The 20,740-nt window shown below is 34.1% G+C and overlaps 1 protein-coding gene across 13 annotated transcripts in view; it reads right to left on the bottom strand.

Moving 5' to 3' along the window:
• DGKB (diacylglycerol kinase beta) overlaps positions 1-20,740 on the bottom strand; it is a 715,307-nt gene that overhangs the window by 424,275 nt on the left and 270,292 nt on the right. For all 13 annotated transcript variants that reach the window (XM_042919264.1, XM_042919230.1, XM_042919249.1 and 10 more), the window contains 2 exons: positions 3,439-3,524; positions 1,225-1,314 (listed from right to left, as the gene is read on the bottom strand). In XM_042919264.1, the coding sequence (XP_042775198.1) occupies positions 1,225-1,314; positions 3,439-3,524 (176 nt within the window). The remainder of the gene's footprint in view (positions 1-1,224; positions 1,315-3,438; positions 3,525-20,740) is intronic.

Below are 20,740 nucleotides of genomic sequence, written 5' to 3' on the forward strand. Positions count from 1 at the left end.
CATATACATATACACATACATAATATACACATGACTTAGAGTTTACCAGTAGGCCAAATACTCACAGAACAATTGTTCTCAAATTTTTATGGTAAATCAGAGTCACTTATGGAGTTTGTTTAAAAAGAAAATCATCTGCCTAGGTCACCCCCAGAGATTTCCATTCAGCATATTTGGGGTGAGGTCAGGCCACTGTATTTTTAACAAGCTACACAAGGGCTTTTTGATTCACATTGTTTTAGCAGACACTTTTTAAACTTTTCTAAGTGAATTTAGAAGATAAAATTAGGTTTAAATTCTGGCTTTTTTTTAGCAAAATCTGGTTTTATTTTCTTTCTCATCTTCAGGTAAGTAGAGCCTATTAATGATACTTCAAATTATTTTAAGACCTTTTGAAATATTCCCCCCTTATCCTATTTCATACACAATATTCCACTTTGAATTCCTTGAGTGTATCAAGTCCCTTTCTCCTTCTGGGTCTCTGAAATTGAGATTCTTTCTTGCCTATAAAGTCTACCCTCAGTTCTATATGGCTGTCATTATCCACCAATTAGGGTTCTCCCTATGTTATCTTTTCATTTCCTCCATGAGGCCTTTTGTTCTGTTGGTTATAGGTGTGCTTGTTAGTAGGAAGTCTCAAAATTTACATATGACTTTACATGCTGCTGGAATTCAAGGCCCCTTTGAAGGTAGATCTTGTTTTCTATTACTAACGTTGTATCCCAAGTACAGAACACACTGCCTGGTATAAAGCGGGTCTCAAAAAGTAAGTATTACTTAATGTATTCATTCCTGGACAAATCATTCATTAGCCTTTCTATTTTTTTTCCTTTGTTTGTGATTTTGCTACACAACTCAGAGATCAAAAATCTGAACATTACTTTAAAGTTAACCCATGCTTATCTCATTTCTTAAGTTAGAAACCCCAAACCAATCAGGCTTAGAAACTTGCCATGCCCCATAAAGTCTATAATTGGTATCATATTAAAGCCCAGCACTCACAGTCTAGCGATTGGTCCATTATTTGTTCCCTTACCCTAAATTATTGTTCAAAACTAGATACTGTGTCTCTCATAGCAATTATATTTACTAACTTCACATGGCAGTTATCACATATAAAAAATGATGGGCTTAGGTGTTTTTGTTTTTGTTTTTTTTGAGGGGGGGGATGTTCTACACTGTATTTCTGTTTTTTAAGATTTTCACTATTGTGTTATGTTTTACCTCCTCCCCATCGCAGGCATCTTGCTAAGTCATTGCCGGTCCCAAGAGGCAGAATAGCAACTGGAGGATGCTTGACAACATTAGCCTTTTCTGTGGAATAGAAAAATTAAGATAAAATAAAATTTTCATCACAGATGGAAAAACAGTAAATAAGACAGCTTGGCATGAGGCTTCCCACTAGGTACTTACAAGCAGGAAAAGTGATGTTTTATAGCTATATACAATTATAAATTAAGATTAATTTGTGTGTATTTATAGCACTTTATGAAACACAAACAAATACCATAATTTACAAAGTGGTGGGAATTTTCAGGACTTATGCCCGAATAAAGCCTTTTAAAATTTTAACTCAGTTAAAAATTATGGTGGGTTTGATTTAACATCATTGAAATTCTCAAGGATTCAGGTATATGCATCATAGGAATATACTAGACGGCTATCATCAGAGTGGAGGTGAGCATTCCTGTAAAAAGTCCTTTTGCACACCAACTCTAGGTATATTTCACTTTAAGGAATAAAATGTTTCAAAAAATCAAACTCTAGAAGCTAGTAAAATGTTAAAAGTGTTTCACTGTGTTGTTCCTACCCATGGTGCTGCTTTGGGTCAGAGCAAACAACAGAAGAACTGGGTAATTCTGAGATCAGCAGGGTTCTTTGAGATTAAGGTTTACAGAACATAGTGCTTTGGGTTCAGAACAGTAAAGATCTCTGCCATCAAAATTCCACATAGTTTTGTGTAAACCATCATATGCCTTTGATGACTCTCACAAACATATATTACTTTTCTTTATTTTTTCTACCTGCTCAGCCCTCAAAGTGAGTATGCATCTGTGTGAAGAATGTGGAGACAACAGATTATTTAGGGATGGATATGCCCCAGTGTAGTCAGTGAGGCTTAGATTTGGGAGGCTAAAACAAACTCACAATATCGTACTGTTTTCACTAACATTCTTACAAGATCTCCGGCTCTATTCAAGCAGCTCTAATTTCTGCAGTTTGTTTCTGATTTTCTCTTTAGATAATGCACATTATCCTATTTACATCTTTTATTGAAAGGCCCAAGAACACAGTTTTCAGTGTTTCTTAAAAAAAAAATGGACTAAAGTCATAAGATGTTTACCAAAAGTGTATTGACAACATGCATTCACTTTTAATTTGAATACTTTTGTGTGTATGAAAAGATAGAATATTTTCACCTGCATTAACTAAATCAAAGTTTGCTTCAATTTACATAGACAGCAAAACTTCTTTTGAACCAACTATTTCCCTTTGGTGAAGGGTCCGTTTTTAACAAAGAATTGTTCAATGTAGTAGCTGAAATGAGAACTAAAGAAATGGATATTTGTTTGGCATTTATCTCCTGTTAAAGGCCGGTGCATGATCATTTTACTGACTTGTAATGAGTTGTGACATCTGTCTCTGAAAAACTAGATAATTTTTCTCAACCATCAAGCTTTTGTGATACATGTCTGCTTTTGATCCTCAGTCATGTATCTGCTTTGTTTGCTTATTTTAAAAAAAATGTTTTAAAAGTTTAAATAGAGAAGCAATATAAAATAAGGTTAGGCATGAGCTCGAATCCTAGGTCTATCAATTCACAGCTCTTAAAACGTTGTTCTAATTATTTAACTTCTCCATATATTAAAGCCTCTCTCTATAAAATGGGATTATCAATACTATGTCAAAAAGTTGTGAGAATGAGGATGGATGGGGTAAAAATATTAGCACAAGGTCTATGAGATAGTTCATGATAAATAAAAAATAGCTATGTTAATAATAATGATTGATGCATGTGATATGAATGTAAACAGAGGGTAAGGTTTCGAGGCTCCATGCTTCAATGAAATAAGTACATCTATTTGGCACACATTATCACAAATGCTAAGATGCTCTTTGGCTCCCTCTTCGGGGCAAAGAAAGAAATGGAATTTGTAAAGCCTGATTTGAAAATAGCTCTGAGGATTTAGGAAATTCCAAGAGAAATGGATTTAAAAAAGAAGGATTTCTATATAGAAATTGCAAATTATTTTACCAATTAAAATTTCTAAATGTAGAAAATACATTAAGCCAGTAAATAACGTGCAACATGCCAGATGTCCGATTATACCACCGTAGCACTCAAAGATATCAATGCATTAAATAACATAAATAAAATATAAAGAATTTTTGGTTGCCAGTCTCACCCCAGCGACATTAAATATGTGTCTTCATTACCTATGCAGTCCAAAATCCATCCCACGGTTCCATCTCCACCACAGGCTAACACTCTGAAATCAGGAACATCACGGAAAAAGTTTAACCTGAAAAATAAGCATGTAATGGCACATGATTGAAACTTTAAAATTAGGACTTGTAAAGTTTTGTATTCTTAGCATTTTGTCTAATGACAGACATTTTTAGTTTATGAAAACTGTCAGATAACATCAATGATCTTATTGAAAAATATTCAATAACTATCTAGAATAAAATTCTAAAATAAAAGAACATCTCGATTTAAACATATTTTAATTATATATTCTAGATTCATCAACTCTTAAGTTTACAAAAACAAAACTAAGACATTAATATCCTATCATATTTGATCTGCAACTCACAAATAATCCAAAGTGACATTGTAGTATTTAATTCAATAATTTTCATTAATCAAAAATGCTCTTTTGAATCATTATATAAATATAACTATTATGCCAGCAAATATATTTTTGAGAGTTTTCAGCCTTTCCACCACTGGAAGAAATTGATCACATTGCTTTTGGGGTTCTGTTTCCTTTGACTTAGAATTTGCAAATAGAGGCTTCCCCTCGGCTATTGACGACCCTCTGTGTTTGCTACTAGGAACACTCAAGCCGAATTGCTGGGTGGGCTGCAATACATGACCATAGCTTCTGTTGCTAATGCAAAGAGCATCTGCTTGTTAAAGAAACCCACCTTGGGGAAAGCTAAAAAGGCAGGTATCGCAGGCAGTTATACAATTGTATATGCCTATTTTCTTGCAACAAAAATAAATAAATAAATAACTGAAACAAGACAGAAATATGTGGAATGTGTCTGTTTATCTCCCTTACCCAGGGGTAACCAACTGGTAGTAATATAATATTCAATCCTCCAGGAAATTTTTCTATATATTTACATATGTGAATGTACACATATGAGCATTATTATTCACATATTTTTAACGTGAATGGGATTATGCTATACATCCTGTTAATGTATTTGTGTCCATTTTTTATTTAAAAATGTGCAAGAGATCCTGCCATGTCAGCTCATATAGGGTTGCATCATGACTTATAATAAGTGAATGCATTATATAAGGTATACACTCCATGATCGAAGAAACCATTTCCCTTCATGTACTTTTAAACTATTTCTAGTGTTTCACTAATACAAAAAATAGGTATTATACTTAATACTATTTGAAGTACGTTTATGAGAACATGTGCATGTTTTGGAAGGCTAATCTTCTAGAAGAGAAATGTTCCAGTATACCATCATATTACTCTCTGAACAGCTCCCACTATGAAAGATGTGAATATCGATTTCCTTCAACTTCAAAACACTGCAGGTAAACAACTTGAGGATATTTCTTCAGTAATAGTGAAAAATAGAATTATGCTATTATTGTCAAATCACATATCCCTGCTTGCTAGTGGATTGAGCATATTTCTGTAGGTTTACACGTGTGTGATCTCTTCTGTGGACTGCATCTTCAAACCCTCGTCATCTTTTCCACTGAGTCGTCTTTTACTATTGTCTTATGAACTCTACATATTATGAATGCTGTGTCTCATTCAAATTAGCATTATTACAAAAACAGTTTGTTAAAGTAATACAAACAGTGCGTAAATATAATAGAAATGTATAAAAATTTACTAAAACCCCACCATCGGATAATTAGAGCCATTAATATTTAGAACATGAAACTTCCAAGTATTTTCTTAGGTACTTTATTGTGGATATAATGTTAGACATGTTGCAATATTTTCTTAGAGACTATTTCCCATTTGTTTGCTCATATTATGTATAGCATAATATTATGCATAATTTAAGCACCTGTGTACTAATTGCCCACCCCAAGGGAAGAACATTCCTAATAACTTACATAGACCTCTGTGGTCTTTCTCTCTTCCTCATACACAAAGGTGAGCACTATTCTGAATTCTTAGTCATTATGTGCATGCCATAGACAACATATTGTTCGCTTTTTGCTTTTTCCACATAGCATTATTACTAAGATTCATTCATGTGATAGCTGAAGTTATCTCCATGTATAGTTGAAATTACTCAATTTCTATTGGTAAATATCATTTAGGTGAATGTGTCTTTTGAAATCCACGTCGGTGGACATTTGGATTGGCTCATTTATGTTCTTACAAAAACTGTATTGGACATATTCCTAGGTTTCGTGGACAGTTGCTACTTTCAGAGTAGGATATACTTATATGCAACTCTAGTTTCCCAAAGAAGTCTTACCAGTGCATGCATCCATTCACAGTATAGATAAAATTTGGCTGAACCCACTCTAACACTTACAATGTCACACTTCTTAATTTCATGCATTTCCTCTTTTGTGAAATGGTTATTCATGACTTTTATTTCTTTACTCCCTTGTCTCTTGTTGATTTGTAAAAAAAAAGTCTTTAATTGTTCTTAATTTTAATGCTTTTTTCTGCAACTATCTTCTATAAGTTGTTTTTTTTTTTTACTTTAATGTGTATTTTAATACACAAGATTTTAATGAATTCAAATTCATCAATCTTTTCATAAGTGGTTAGCCCTTTGGCCTATATTGTGTAACAAAAGCTTGCTTACTTGGAGGTCTGAAGATAATTCATATATAATCTTTTTTAAAATTTCAGTTTTGCTTTTGACGATTCTTTGTGGTGGTACGAGGTAGGGATCCCTTTATTCACTTCCTGTTCTCTCCCTTTCTCCCTCCCTCCATCCTCTCTTTCTTTTTGTTTCTTTCTTTCTCCCTTCCTTCCCTCTATCTTTCCTTGTGGCTCTTGTGCACCAATTTTTCTCTCTTCTTTGTTCTTTTTATTTATTGAATAATTCCACTTCCTAGCTCCACCATAAATCAGATTTCTATACATGAGTACATTTCTTTTTGAACTGTTTTATTTTATTCATAAATTTGTCCATCCCTCAACCAGTACCACATTAATTCCTTAAGTAATTTTATAATAAGTCTGTATCTCATACAGTGTAAAGAATCTAGGCTATTATCCCTTCTTTGCTTTTCTATATACATTTTAAAGTTAACTTATCCTATTCCACACACACAAAATAACAAACAAAACCAATTATGATTTTGAACAAAGTAACATTCAGCCTATAGATCAATTTTGGGAGAATTAAAGTTTGTATAATGTAGTGAAGTTTCCTCATCCACGATACAGCATGTTTGATTTATTTTAGATATTGCTTAGTGTCCTTCAATAAAGCTTTTAATTTTCTGCTTCCAGGTCTTGCATATGTGTTATTAGGTTTATTCTTGGTTGTTTTATAGTTTGTGTTGGTATACTAATATTACTAAAATAGTTTATTATTGATGTTTTGTTGCGGGTATAAGAAAATATATTTGACTTTTATATTTTGATCTTGCAAAGAGCCACATTACTCGTGTGGTTTCTATTGCCCATATTTTGTAGATTCACTTGGATTTCTATGTAAATAATTGTATGATATGATGATAATAATGGTACTATTAGTGATCTCCAATTTTTCTAATTGTTGTTTCTTTTCATGCTGTCCAGAGCTCTAATATATCACTGAACTGGGATATTCATAGAGAACACCCATAATTTTTTCCTAAATTTAAGTGGAATATTTCTGTATTTTCCCCCACTTAATATGATGTTTTTGTACAGATTTTCTTATTTTCTTCTTTTTTGAATGACACCTTTTATAAGGTTCATAAAATTTCCTTCTATTCCTGTTATAGTAGGGGTTTTTTATTATGAGTAAATGTTTAAATTTTTTCTGCATCTTTTGAGATATTGATATGGTTGATCTCATTTAATCAGTAATGTAGGGATACACATTTAGATATTTTTGCATTATTAAAATACCCTTACAGTACTTTACATACCCAAATTGGATATTGTTTATTACTATTTTGTAGAGAACTGGATTTAGTTTGCTAATATTTTCCTTAGACATTTTGAATCTATATTGATCAAAACAGACTTACTATTTTTCTTCCTCCTACCCTCTCTGTCTAATTTTTGTCAAAATTATTCATAACTCATAAAATTAATTCTAGAATATGCCTTCATTTTCATTTTTTTGGAAGCATCTGTACAATTTTTGGAAGGTAGCACTTGCATATAAACTATCCAATTTCTGGTGAGTCTTTATCTCTTTCTTTTTTTATATAATTTTTTCAATTCCTTTAATAATTATTGAACAAAATTTCTATTTTTAATACTCCCTAAATCAGTTTTTGCCATAATATATCCTATTAATTTGTTTATCTCCTAAATTTTCAAACATTGACTCACTGAAGTGTAGAAAAGTTTTTCAAAATATGCTGGCAGATGAAAAGTTTACCGTAGAGCTAATTGTTTCTGGTGAAAGCCTAACCATCCATTTGACTCACCATTGTTCTTCTACTCCATGATGATGTTTCATCTGTTATTCATTCTTGTTTCTTTTAAAATTGTCATCATTGGTTCTTCAGCAGCATCCTACCCCCAAACATAAACCCCATGTGACTGTCAGACCAGCTTACTCTCTGTAAATAGATTGCTAAATGGATTGAAAAATTGACCTCTCTATCTCAGCTTCTTATTCCACTCAATCCATGCTGTTTTCCCTAGAGATTCACTCATTCCTTATTTCATTCATTCACTGAATAGTGGCCTTGGAAAATTATTTAATCATTCTGAGCCTCAGTTTCCTTTTCTTTAAAATGAAGTTAATAACATTTGCTTCATTGGGCTGTCTTAAGAAACAAACCACATGTATATGTAAATTACATTGTACTATCCACGGGTTATTACTGATTCAATCATTTTCCCTTCATTAAAAGTAGTATATATGTTTTATAGGTCAGAGTGTCATGCCTTTATTTCCACTCCTCCCTCTCCCTCAGTGTTCTGGTAAAATCACAGGGAGAACTTACTACCAAGCAAACCTGGATGGACAATGAGAAGTTTTCCTACCTCCAATCTGAAACTGTGGCCAGTGAACTACTGGGAGGCCTACTTATGGCATTACGGCCAGAACATGCAGAGAAAAACAGGTCTGAGTGAGAACAAATAAATCCAAGAGACTTGGCAAGAACCAAACTGCATGGCCCTGCATGGGCACTAACTTTTTACTCATTAAGCTGTAAAGGCCAGCAGATATGAGGATCCCACTTCACATGACATCCTAACCATAAGAAGGATGAGGGAATAAGGAGTGTCTGCAAAAATGCGTGTTTGTGGAAACTTTAGTGCTGTGTACTATACTTTCACCTACCAATTTCAGAGGTCCACTTGCAGAATTAATACATATTAATATTTCTCAATCAAGTAATCATGTGTGGCTCCGGAATTTATTTAGGTTACGTTTATGGAAATGTACTGAAATTAAAACTTAAGGTGATTTATGAAGTGGATTAATAATTGCTGAGTTTCCAGGGTTGGTCATCAGTGCTCTCCTAGGACAGTTACTATTCAGCCGCAATAGCTACATGTGAAGGAGATCTAATATTAATGTACAGCTTTAGTAGCTCTGTGTCGGCTGCTTTCCTACCACATTTACTCAACAGCCAACACTACAGCACACACTGTAAAAAAGGGTGGTGAGATCTTCAAGCTTAATACCACTAAAAGTAAATCAAGATATTGCATCTAAGATTTAGAAGTCTACTTTCCATTGCTAAGAAGTGTTAGGATAAAACTGACAAAGAAGATTGAGGAAGTTTTAATAGTTACCTGACAATAATATTTAAAACGCACACAAGGAAAACTTTTTTTAAAAAGAGAAAAGAAAAGCTATAGTATGGATTCCATAATCTTGGAAAATATATGTGTATAGCTATTAAACAATGCATATATTATAAAATTATATTCTTTGATATTTACAAGAAATCAGTATGAGATTCATAAATATTGTCGGAATAATAATGCAGGATGAGCTCTCATTAGTAAATACTATTCATATTTCTTAGCATTAAAGAAACACAAGGTTGAAGGATCCAAAATGACTTTGTTATATGTCCTCAACTCTTCCTTTTCCTCTTCTTTGCTCAGAAAAAATGTATCAAGAGCTTGCCTTAAGAAAGGTCTGCATTTTGATTTAGGCATTTTGAGCCAGAAACAAGCATACTTACCTCTTATTATTTAGCTCAATTCATAGTCATACCTTCAGGTACACAGTTAAATATTACTCTTATGGTTATAAGATTAAATGGCTTCACAATGGCCTCACTAAAATCAGATTGAATCTTCTGATTTGTGATGTTGCTATTGTTTTTGAAACCATATTGCTAGTCTAGAAAAATAATGTTTGATATCTTCCACTTCATTTCCTAACACCCAGACCGCATCTATACATACCTTGGTATCACTGGATACTATTATTGCTGCCGCAGTCACATTGGAAAACCTATGCATGAAGCGATTGTGTTCCCCAAAGTCTCCTCTCTACTGTATATTGCCAATTAACAAAATATATTCCATGGCACCTGGGTGGCTCAGTCGGTTCAGCATCCTACCTCTGCTCAGGTCATGATCTCATGGTTTGTGAGTTCAAGCCCCGCATTGTGCTCTACTGACAGCTGGGATCCTGGAGCCTGCTTCGGGTTCTGTGTCTCCTTCTCTCTCTGTCCCTCCCCTACTCATGGTCTGTCTCACTCTGTCTCTCAAAAATAAGTAAACGTTAAAAAATTTTGTCTACAAAATACATTCTTATATAGTGTCCTTTTCTGTGGATCTTGATAATGTCAGCTTCCAAGTGATTACCCATCAACTGTAATATGCCTCTCCCATCATTTCAGCTTAAAGTAAAACTACTTATAACCATGTCCTGCCATCTCATATCTTATGTATTCTCTTTTACTAAGAAAATATAAAGGTTAAGTAAACTAGCAAATGCACCTGTTTTAACAAATTTGGCTAGTCTTTCAAGGATACTGTATGAAAGATGGATTTATACTGTTTTGGCAAGAGGGCATTTCATGTAGATAAGTGGGATAGTCATACAAAATGTAACTTGAACTCCTCATGATGAACCCAGTATAAATGCTGTTATCACCACAGCTAGAAATAACTTCCAGAGTATTGGAGAAAACATGTATCCCAATGAACCATTAATAACTGAAACATTAATTTTATTATCTCTGGAAAAATCAAAAACATTTTTTATGCATATGTATTTTACAAGAGAAGGAGAGAAAGAGTACAGGAGAAAGGCAGTGAGAAATGACAGAGATAATGAGAGACAGAAAATGAGAGAATATTTTTCCTGGGAAACCTCTGTTATCTTATTAAATAACCTTAATGTTCTTCCTCACATGAGTTAGAGAGGATAAATCAGCAAACAATCGGCTCTGTAATGTGGTCCAAACATTCGGTTCCTTTTTCACTAATGCACATAATTCTTGGAAAATTAGTGTGTTAAAAATATCAAACTCTCTCAGATCATTTTTCAATGAATAAAAACAAATAGTTAGCTAAAATGGTTTTGGCCTTTTACTGAAACTATTCATGATTTCATTTGTATAATAAAGTACTTCTACAAAGATCTTACTTTAAAATATACTTATTCTGGTATGTAGAAAATAGCAACTGATTTAGGATTTCTTAAATATATATAAACATAAATTAGTATTTAAGGACCAAGTAGCTGAGGAACATAAAACAACCTTTTTTTTTTTTTTAGATTTTTTTTTAGACATTTCCTCTCATCTCTACATGTTAAGAGTTTTCTGCATTAGAATGGGAGGTAGGTGATTTGACTCAGTATTTATCTAACTATATTTAGTACTGTAAATATGCAATGAACATTATGGCCAGGTACGTGTGTCTTCATCCCTCAAAATCCTAATGTGTTTGTGTGTGTGTGTGTGTGTGTGTGTGTGTGTGTGTATGTGTGCATGTTTAAATACATATATACATAAATATATACACACATACAGTTTGCCTACTTATATGCATATGTTTGAAAATGTAATTTAAATATTTCTTCTAAGTTTATAATTATATGACTACAACATGAGTAGAAAAGACTGAAAATTTTGAAGTGAAGAATGAAGAGAAAAATATGATGAAGAGTTTTAATTTAGCCAGAAATCACACATATTTCCTGATCGTTCAAAGAAGTTAACTTGGAAGAATTCATTCCTAATACTTCCAGTTGGAAAGCACAAAGGTATCATCTGTGGTCCAAAGGACATTATCTAAAATTAACTCCTAAAATGTAACACCAAAAATGATTAGGTTGCTTAGGTCTTTTTGGCAAATCTACTCAAATCCATTTTGTCATTTTAATGCTTTTATTAGTAGTAATTAGGATGAGTTTTTTATATGCATTAGATCATTCCACCAAGTTAATTTTAGAATGTGAAGTAAGAAGGTATTGTGAATTATGAAATACATCTGAACTTCTATGGAGGAAAAAAAATACTTTGACAGGGATCAAATACAAATGAATAGTTAGAAATGTCTAAGAGATTTACATTTAATAGAATATTTATACACTGAGAAAAGTAACTTTTATGAATGACACAGCACCTGCATTGATCCCTTTATTTAATATGCATTTATTAACTACAACTCTGTGCCAGGAACGGAGTTAGATTCCAGAGACCAAAAAGCAAGATAGAGTCCTTGCCTCCAGTATCTGACTGTTTTAGTTGAGAAAGTAGACAAAATAACACACAGTAAAGGTCACAATAGAAAGTTCTCTGGGAGCAGTTGATGCAGATTAAATTGAGGAGTATATCAAGGTAAGTTAATTCTCTGATGAACTGGGAACAGGATGTGAGCGAAGGATTAATATATAAGAAGAAGGGTGAATAAAGGATACCAGGAAAGTGATTAGATCAGAAATTCTGGACAGTGTGAAATAATGCATTGTCAGAAGAGAAGGGACAGTGCTATTCATCATATTATGGAATAGAAGTCAGTGAGCAAGTTTGAGAAAGGGGAAAAAATAGTTTCATATTAGACATGCAAAATTTGAGACATCTACAGGATACTAACCTGGAAATGTTGTCTAGAAGTTGTACAAATCTATATGGGACTGCAGAAAGAAATTTGAGATGGAAGGCAATATTCAGAAACAATCCAAATATATTTTGATGATCAAAATCAAGAAAGGAAGTAAGAAGAGGGAACATACAATAAAGGTTAAAAGGGTTGTGATGGAATACAGCAGACAAAGATTTTCTCTTTTTTGGGATTAAAACCTTGAGCAAATTATTTAAATCGTCTGATCATGAGCTTCCTTATCTGTAAATGGAGAAAATGCCCAAGTGATAAGTTTGTTGTATTTTGACCTACCTATTCCTGACCTATGCCCAACAAATCACCATTATTTTATTATTATAAAGTTAAGGAAGCATATATGCATGAAACAGAGTTCTGAATATGAAATTCTAGGAAGATATAATTTTCAAGGGATGAACCAGGAAGGATGTATCCAGTTACATAAGCAGCAACTGTAGAAATTGGATACAATTATTTCCTAATATCCAAGGGAGAGGAGACTTTTAAAAATAAACAGGGCTTTATTTAACATCTAGAAGTTTATTATTGACAATAGCAGTCTCCATAGAGAGTCTCCCAACTACACTGAAGAGGAAATGGAAAAGTGGAAAAAAAGTTCACACAGGCATTGCTTAATCATTTAAAGTTCTGCCAAAATATTAAGTTAATAACTTCCTTTATAACACACACAAGAAAACGTGGAATTGTACATGAACAATAATATGGAAAATCATTTGATCTAAATGAAAAGTCATGCTTCAAAGAGTGATAGGCAAAGAGATTTTCTGTAGTTTAAATGGTTGTTTTGAGAAGATAATTAGCTATTAATTTTGAAGCAGATACTGATGCTTCTACAGTGTATTTGTGCTTACAGTTTAAATATGGTCAATGATATCACTAGAGCTCCCATTGTCGATGGTATATATTGGTAAGTATTCCATAAAAATTATGTATTCATAATCAATTATTTCTGAGAAAATAGAAACTCAGACCTGAATTTTTCATTTAATATTTGTATTGATTTTTTAGCTACTTTTTGTTTAAAAGTTTTATTACAAAATAAGAAAACTATTACAAACAAATATTTATAAACTATATGTTTATTTTTTTTAACATTTATTCATTTTTGAGAGACACAGAGAGACAGGGCATGAGCATGGGAGGGACAGAGAGAGAGGGAGACACAGAATCTGAAGCAGACTCCAAACTCTGAGCTAACAGCACAGAGCTTGACCCAGGGCTTGAACCCATGAAATGGGAGATCATGACTTCAGCCAAAGTCTGACGCTTAACTGACTGAGCCACCCAGGTGCCCCCAGACTACATATTTAGTTAAAGAAAATACTGAAGAAGAGTATTCAAACTATTCACTAAAATTCTTGGCAGGGCTGCTCAACTTCTCTTCTTCACATTTATTTAATACACATCTAACCAACGATTTCCCCCAATTTCCACTGACATTGCTGATTGGTACATTTCTTCTCCTTTGCATCTCACAAGGGGATAGGAGGCAGTGGCCAAGGCATAAGGGGCTGGTAGACCAGTTAGCCAACAGGGTGTTTACTGAACATTTAATTTTATTTTTGAACTCACTGCATACTGTACTTCAGAAGAAATTGTTGCTTGTCTTTGTGTGTGGGAAAGACCAGGAAAAGAGAGGGTTTTTTTTTCTGGTAATGTTTCAGAAGTAATGATTACATACTGAAGCGTGAACACCATTCACTGGACAGGTATGTATCTTTTACCCTACTAGAGGAAAACATGGCAGAGACTGGATATACAGTAGAGCTCCCAAACTCATCATCATCAGAGTTTACTATAATGTACTGATTAATGATAATATTTAAATTAAAAATGCAAAATTCCTGGGCAAATACTAAATTGGGATGGATGCTAGAAAACCAGGAATAGACCAGAAGAGTCCTGGGTAAATCTAATTATCATACTCACTATAACTGTAGGACCCTATGTGATTTGGCCCCTCAGTAACATTTTCCTATGCTATTTCTATCCTTTCTGGTTCAGCCACCATGGCCATCTTGCTAATCTCCCCCAAGCATGTCAATACTGTCCCATCCTGATGCTCTTCTCCTTGGTCCTCCATCTACCTTAAATGATCTTCTATGAGATGGGCAAATGGCTTGCTCCCTCATCTCCTTCATGTCTATACTCGGTGACTTCTTCCCTGCTCAGCTTATATAAAAGAACAGACCACTCACTACCCATGTATATTCCCTTTACTTTCTCTGCTGACGTAATGTATATTTTGCTAGTTTAATTTGTCTTCCTCCACTGAAACATAAAGCCATGTGAGTAGAAACTGTTATCTCTTTGTTCAAACTGGACTGGCACTTCTAAGACTTGTTCCTCACATCTGTTAGCCATTTAATAAATATATACTGAATCAATTTATGTCACTATCATTGTTGTGATTAGTGAGCTATGTTTTACTTTTTACTTAGCTGTTGCATCGTTATTCTATTTTTGGTATGGATTACACTGCCCACTGAGAGTTATCTCATTTTCACTCATTAGTAGGGACGTGTCCTTTAACTGCCTGGGGTGGATGGGAAAAGTTGTACCAGAAAAGACACTGGGCAGGTTAGCAAATTGTGAATACTCAAATAAACTAGTTTGGTAATTATTAGAAACTTTTCTTTCATGGGATAAAATAAAAAACAGGTTAAGGCATATAGATAAATGAATTGGTTATTTCTAATAGCCAATTCATGTGAAACTGTTCTTTTTAGAGTGTTCAAGTAATTTAGAATCACATGGGTCTCTAGTATAACTGCTATTCAGCCAACGAGTATTGCTTTCTTTGTGAGATGGATAACAAAAGTTCAGTATTTTCAACATCTTTCAAGTCATAATTCATTTGCTGATATATGTGGAAAGTGACTATAAAGTTGTAATACCCCAAATTGGGGAGTTCTTCTTTAAGGCAGGTGATTATATGACTTTGTTAATTGTAGGAGCACATTGTTTTGTTACCTTTACTACCCATAGATTTTTAATAAAAAATCGACTTCAAACTCATTTACTCTAGTGATAAAGACAGCATTAAGCTCACACATTTAATTGATGGGTTGTAGCTCACAAAATCATCATAAAATAGGGTTAATCATAAGAATTGGAAGGGTGAGAGAAGGGCTTTATTTTTACTTTGCCAACAATTTTTTACAACCAGCAACATTATTTTTCTGGATATTTCCAGTAGAGTTGGATTGAATTTTTATGATCTTTTTCTCAGCCTTCTGAGGATTTTTGTTTAGCTCCCTGACATAACAAGGTTTCATAACAAGAGACATATGTAGTAGGTCATCGGTTCTGATTCAAGATGGATTTTATTTACATAAAATATGGTAGAAATTTTGTTATATAAAATTATATCTTAAATTATGAAAGTAGTAAATACAATTCGTGGAATCTGTTAATCTTTCCTAAGTTACACATTTATTGTAATAGGAAAATATATTAAAATTTTTCACTATGCAAGTATGCATACTTGGAATATGAGAATCTGTAGACTGTTAACTTTTACTTTTAATATTGTATATGTTTTGCATTTAGTTCAGGTAGGTGAAACCAAACATTTCTATATATAGCACTTTCATAAAAAAAATCATTATACCTAATTATTCTAACAATCTGGAAAATAATTTACATGATTTTAAAAGATTTATCTTCTATTTTATTTCATTTCAATAAATACTTGATTTTTTTCCTAGAATATTTTAGGGATGATATGAGACTAAAATAAACCATTTGTACTTTCACAAAGCTTTAGAGTTATAAAGGAAAAACCCATGTCACAAGTACACAAAAACTTGATATTGACTTTATATAGGCCACATTAGCATATGCAGTTGTTGTAACAGCTCAAGATGAGCATATTTATTTCAGTGTTGTGAAGGAAAAAAACACCTCCTCATTCTCTGACCAGAAAGCAATATATATAGTGTATATTTCATCTTTTCCAACTAGTTTACACCTGCAAATAATGTTTTCAATCAGATAACAACATGCATTATCAGGAAGAAACCTTTTTTATGACATAGATACTAATTTTAGAGACCACTAATAGAATAGAATCAGAGAGAATTTATATAAGGAGATATAATGGAAACAAACAAATATCCACTTCTGTCTTGAAAACAATTTAAGATAAAAAGGGAAATGTCCAAAGAGTTTGATATTTACTAAATAACTCACACTAAGGATTAGCAGAGCTCCAATACATCAAGAAAAGTTTCAACTCTATAAACGAAGTTTTAGAAAAGAAAAAATAAATAAAGATAGGATGAGAGAAGAGATGCATACATAAAGATTTTACAGACTGGTGTGGTAAGGAGGAAAAAATGGGGAAGAAAGGGAATTAAAAGAATGAATAACTGCAAGCTCATGGTGGCAGACAAAATAAATTTACTTTAAGTACATCTATGATACCAGTTGGAAAGTAATGCACCAAAAACAAAGTTGAGTCTAAATCAAAAGGAATATTAGATTAGTAGAGAGACCTTACAGAATGGAACAGTTCCCAACGTAAAACAGTGAAAGGGAACCTCTGCAAAAGCAGCTCTGGTAACAAAGCCATGATCAGGGATAGCACAGCTAGAAATAGGAGGGGCAGGAGTTACAACAAGTGAGCAGGTCAGTCATAGCCTGCTCAGCGTCCCCATCAAGAGCAGTTACCAGTGGCATTTGCCTCCAGGATAATAACAGAGAAACAGTTCTTCCATGGAAGTACTGGTCTGCCACTGGGGACACAGTGCGGGCATTGGTATGTATAGAAACAGAGCGTTCTCAAAAGTGATCCAAAAGAAACTAGAAATTCAATGCAATTTCATTCAAACCTTTTTATTTTATTTTATTTTTAAAAAATTTTTTAAATATTTATTTTTGAGAGAGAGAGAGAGAGAGCAGAAGAGGGGCAGAGAGAGAGAGGGAGCCACAGAATCCAAAGCAGGCTCCAGGCTCTGAGCTGTCAGCACAGAGCCCAACACAGGGCTTGAGCCATTGAACCATGAGATCATGACCTGAGCCAAAGTCAGATGCTTAACTGACTGAGCCACTCAGGTGCCCTTATTTTTATTTTTATTTTTTTTACTTGAGGCAATAACTAGGAAGAGTAAATGTCACTAAATTTTGAGAGAATATTTAGGGAGATAGAGTGTATAAAATGTTCTATCCTTAGCATCAAAACACCAACAAAGCAGAGCAAAGGGCAGCAATACTCTAACATATATATTATTTCATCATATGTGAAATTATGTCAAAGCACTGGTGAAAGAGTTGGACTAATGAACAGCTTTGGTTGAGACAATTACATTTCATTTTGAGGTGGAAAATGTGCTCCATGTCTATATAATCCATATCTTTCAATGCATTTCTAAGAGAAAATTCAATCTTTAAAGATTAAAGGTCAGAACCTTAAACAAAATGTAAAAGTAATAAAAGAAGATATACAGGAACATTTCATAATCTCAACTTGAGGAAAGAGTTTTCTAAAGCTTATAAAATAGAGACATCGTTCTGCATAGAATTAGTAGATAAAATTTTGAATATTTATATGGACAAAAAAAAGAAGAAAATAAAAAAAAATGAAAGCACACAGAGCAAACTAGAAGAAAGCATCTGCAACACATATAAAATGATGGTGTTAATATTTATGCAATGAGATCTTAAAATGAACGTAAAAAAGACAAATAAATCAAAAGGAAAATGGGCAAATAAAAGAGCATATGCTTTACACAAGAAATATAACACTTTGGTATACATAAGAAAAAAAAAAACTTGTTTGGAGCATCTGTTCTTTTGGCCTTATTTGATTATGGGGAAACATACTGCTGGGAATGGTTTTGGTAGATACACCAAACAAGGAAACCGACTGTATTGAATCAAACAATAGGCATGTGACCAAAGCCAGGCCAATGAGACAATTTTTCTCTGAAATTTGAACTTGAACTTTGATCTAAAGAGATAATTATGGGTTACTGATTCATCCATATGCGACAACCTGCAAACATGGTAATGCACAAGGCTTATTACTAAGAATGTACTACTATTATAATTTAATTGGGAAATTACCCCAATTGTACCATATCAGTCTGGACTATAATACCTATTATACAGCAACTGATCTATTTATTCAATGATTCTCCATGCTGCCTGCAAAGAATCAACTGGGGAGATTTTAAGAGATTCAAATGCTTGATATCACCCCCAGATAATCAGAATCTGCCTAAACTCTGCACCACTCTAAAGGAGTGTCCCATATCTGTGTCCTCATAGGGATTCTGTTTAAGTGGGCCCCAGGCTGGGTGTGGAGCCCAACATGGGGCTTGAACTCACAACCCTGAGATCAAAACATGAGCTGAGATCAAGAGTTGGAAAGTTAACCAAATCAGCCACCCAGGCACTGCCTCAACACCCCCCGCCCCCCCCCCCCCACCTTCAGAGGCATGTTTTTAATTCTCATTCTTTAAGGATAAAATAAACTGGTTTGCCAGGGCCTCTCCATGATATATCAGAAGTAACATGAAGTAGACTCCTGTGGAAGGGGGAATAATCTGGGAACAGAAAAGAAAGCCAGCTGACCAGAGGGCAGTATTTTAAACAATAAAATTTGTAGTCTACCTTTTCTGGACAGAATGTTGACCAAAGTTTATGAAATACAACAATTCAACAGCCCTGCTGATAAGATGTCTTACATGATAAAGGACTTGGAAAGGATAATAATGGAGAATTAGTAATGCAAGAAAACTTATATAAGTGAACTTCTCAGAATGAACCCATAGTTGGGACTTTAAATGACCCAAAGGAATCTTAGTTATTCCCAATGAGTATGCAGAAAAAGATTCATGTTCATGTTGGTAGAAGTGGAGGTGATGGAAGAGATAAACAACATTAATTTATCTTAAACAAGAAGGGTAGTTAGACTCAGGAGTGCTAAGTTGTCATCAAAGAAACCGATGAGTGAATTCCAATGTGTTGATTTACTTCAATGGACTCAAACAACTACTTAGGAGTAGCCTAAATTCATCTGACTCCTTCCATAATGGTACTGCAGCCTTTTGCCTCACTGTACTAGACATTTATTCTAGCAACTGGATTTACTTTTCCTTCCCATTATGTTTCTGTCAATGGTTATAGCAATTGAGTTACTGAATGCCTCACACACTACCATAGTGTGTCACATACTGCTATCTCCTCTCAAAAAATTCCTTTCACAGAGAAAGAGGAAAGACTGTAGGCTGATGCCCCTAAGACTTGAAATCCTTATCTTGTGTTTTATTGGGCAGAAGCAGTTGGTCAACAGAACAGTGAAATATCCTACTAAAGACTCAGTCACTGAATCAGTGGGGACACTTAAATGGTGTACTAGAAACTGATGTAGCACATGGTCTAAACTATATGACAATGCTTACTCATGTTGCAAAAAAAAACATGGTCTGGGGCCAAAGGGTGATTAAACTTAAGTGATTAAACCTACGTGATTAAACTTACAATTATATTTAAGACTCACTGTGATGGTTAATTTTATGGTCAACTTGGTTGGGCCATGGGGTACCCAGATAGTTTATCAAACATAATTCTGGATGTTTCTGTGAGAGAGTTTTGGATGAGCTTAATACTTAAACTGTAGACTATGTAAAGGAGATTGCCCTCCATAAGGTGGGTGGGCCTCATCCAATTAAGTAAAGGTCAAATTAGAATAAAAGGCAGAATAAAAGAGAGAACTCACCAGGCTGGTGGCCTTCAACCTAGGACATTGGCTCTTCCTGGTTCTAAAGCATCTTGCCAGCCTTTAGATTCAGACTGAAACATCAACTCTAGATTTTGTACTTGTCAGTCTCCCATGGCAGGTAATCCAATTCCTTATAATAAATCTCTCTATATATAACCTATTGGTTCTGTCTCTGAAGAACACTGACTCGTACATACATTTTAAAAATTTTGCTTCCCATCCCCTTGGTTTTGAACTATCATCATGTAGATGTTTGTTTTTTTTTTTTTTAATTTTTTTTTAACGTTTATTTATTTTGGGGACAGAGAGAGACAGAGCATGAACGGGGGAGGGGCAGAGAGAGAGGGAGACACAGAATCGGAAACAGGCTCCAGGCTCTGAGCCATCAGCCCAGAGCCCGACGCGGGGCTCGAACTCATGGACCGCGAGATCGTGACCTGAGCTGAAGTCGGACGTCCAACCGACTGAGCCACCCAGGCGCCCCCATGTAGATGTTTTAACACCTCAGCGAAGAATGCTGCCATATGAGACAATACAGTTTTCAGTGAATTAGAAGCTAAGATTG

Source organism: Panthera leo, chromosome A2, assembly GCF_018350215.1.
Source record: "Panthera leo isolate Ple1 chromosome A2, P.leo_Ple1_pat1.1, whole genome shotgun sequence".
Lineage (NCBI taxonomy): Eukaryota > Metazoa > Chordata > Mammalia > Carnivora > Felidae > Panthera > Panthera leo.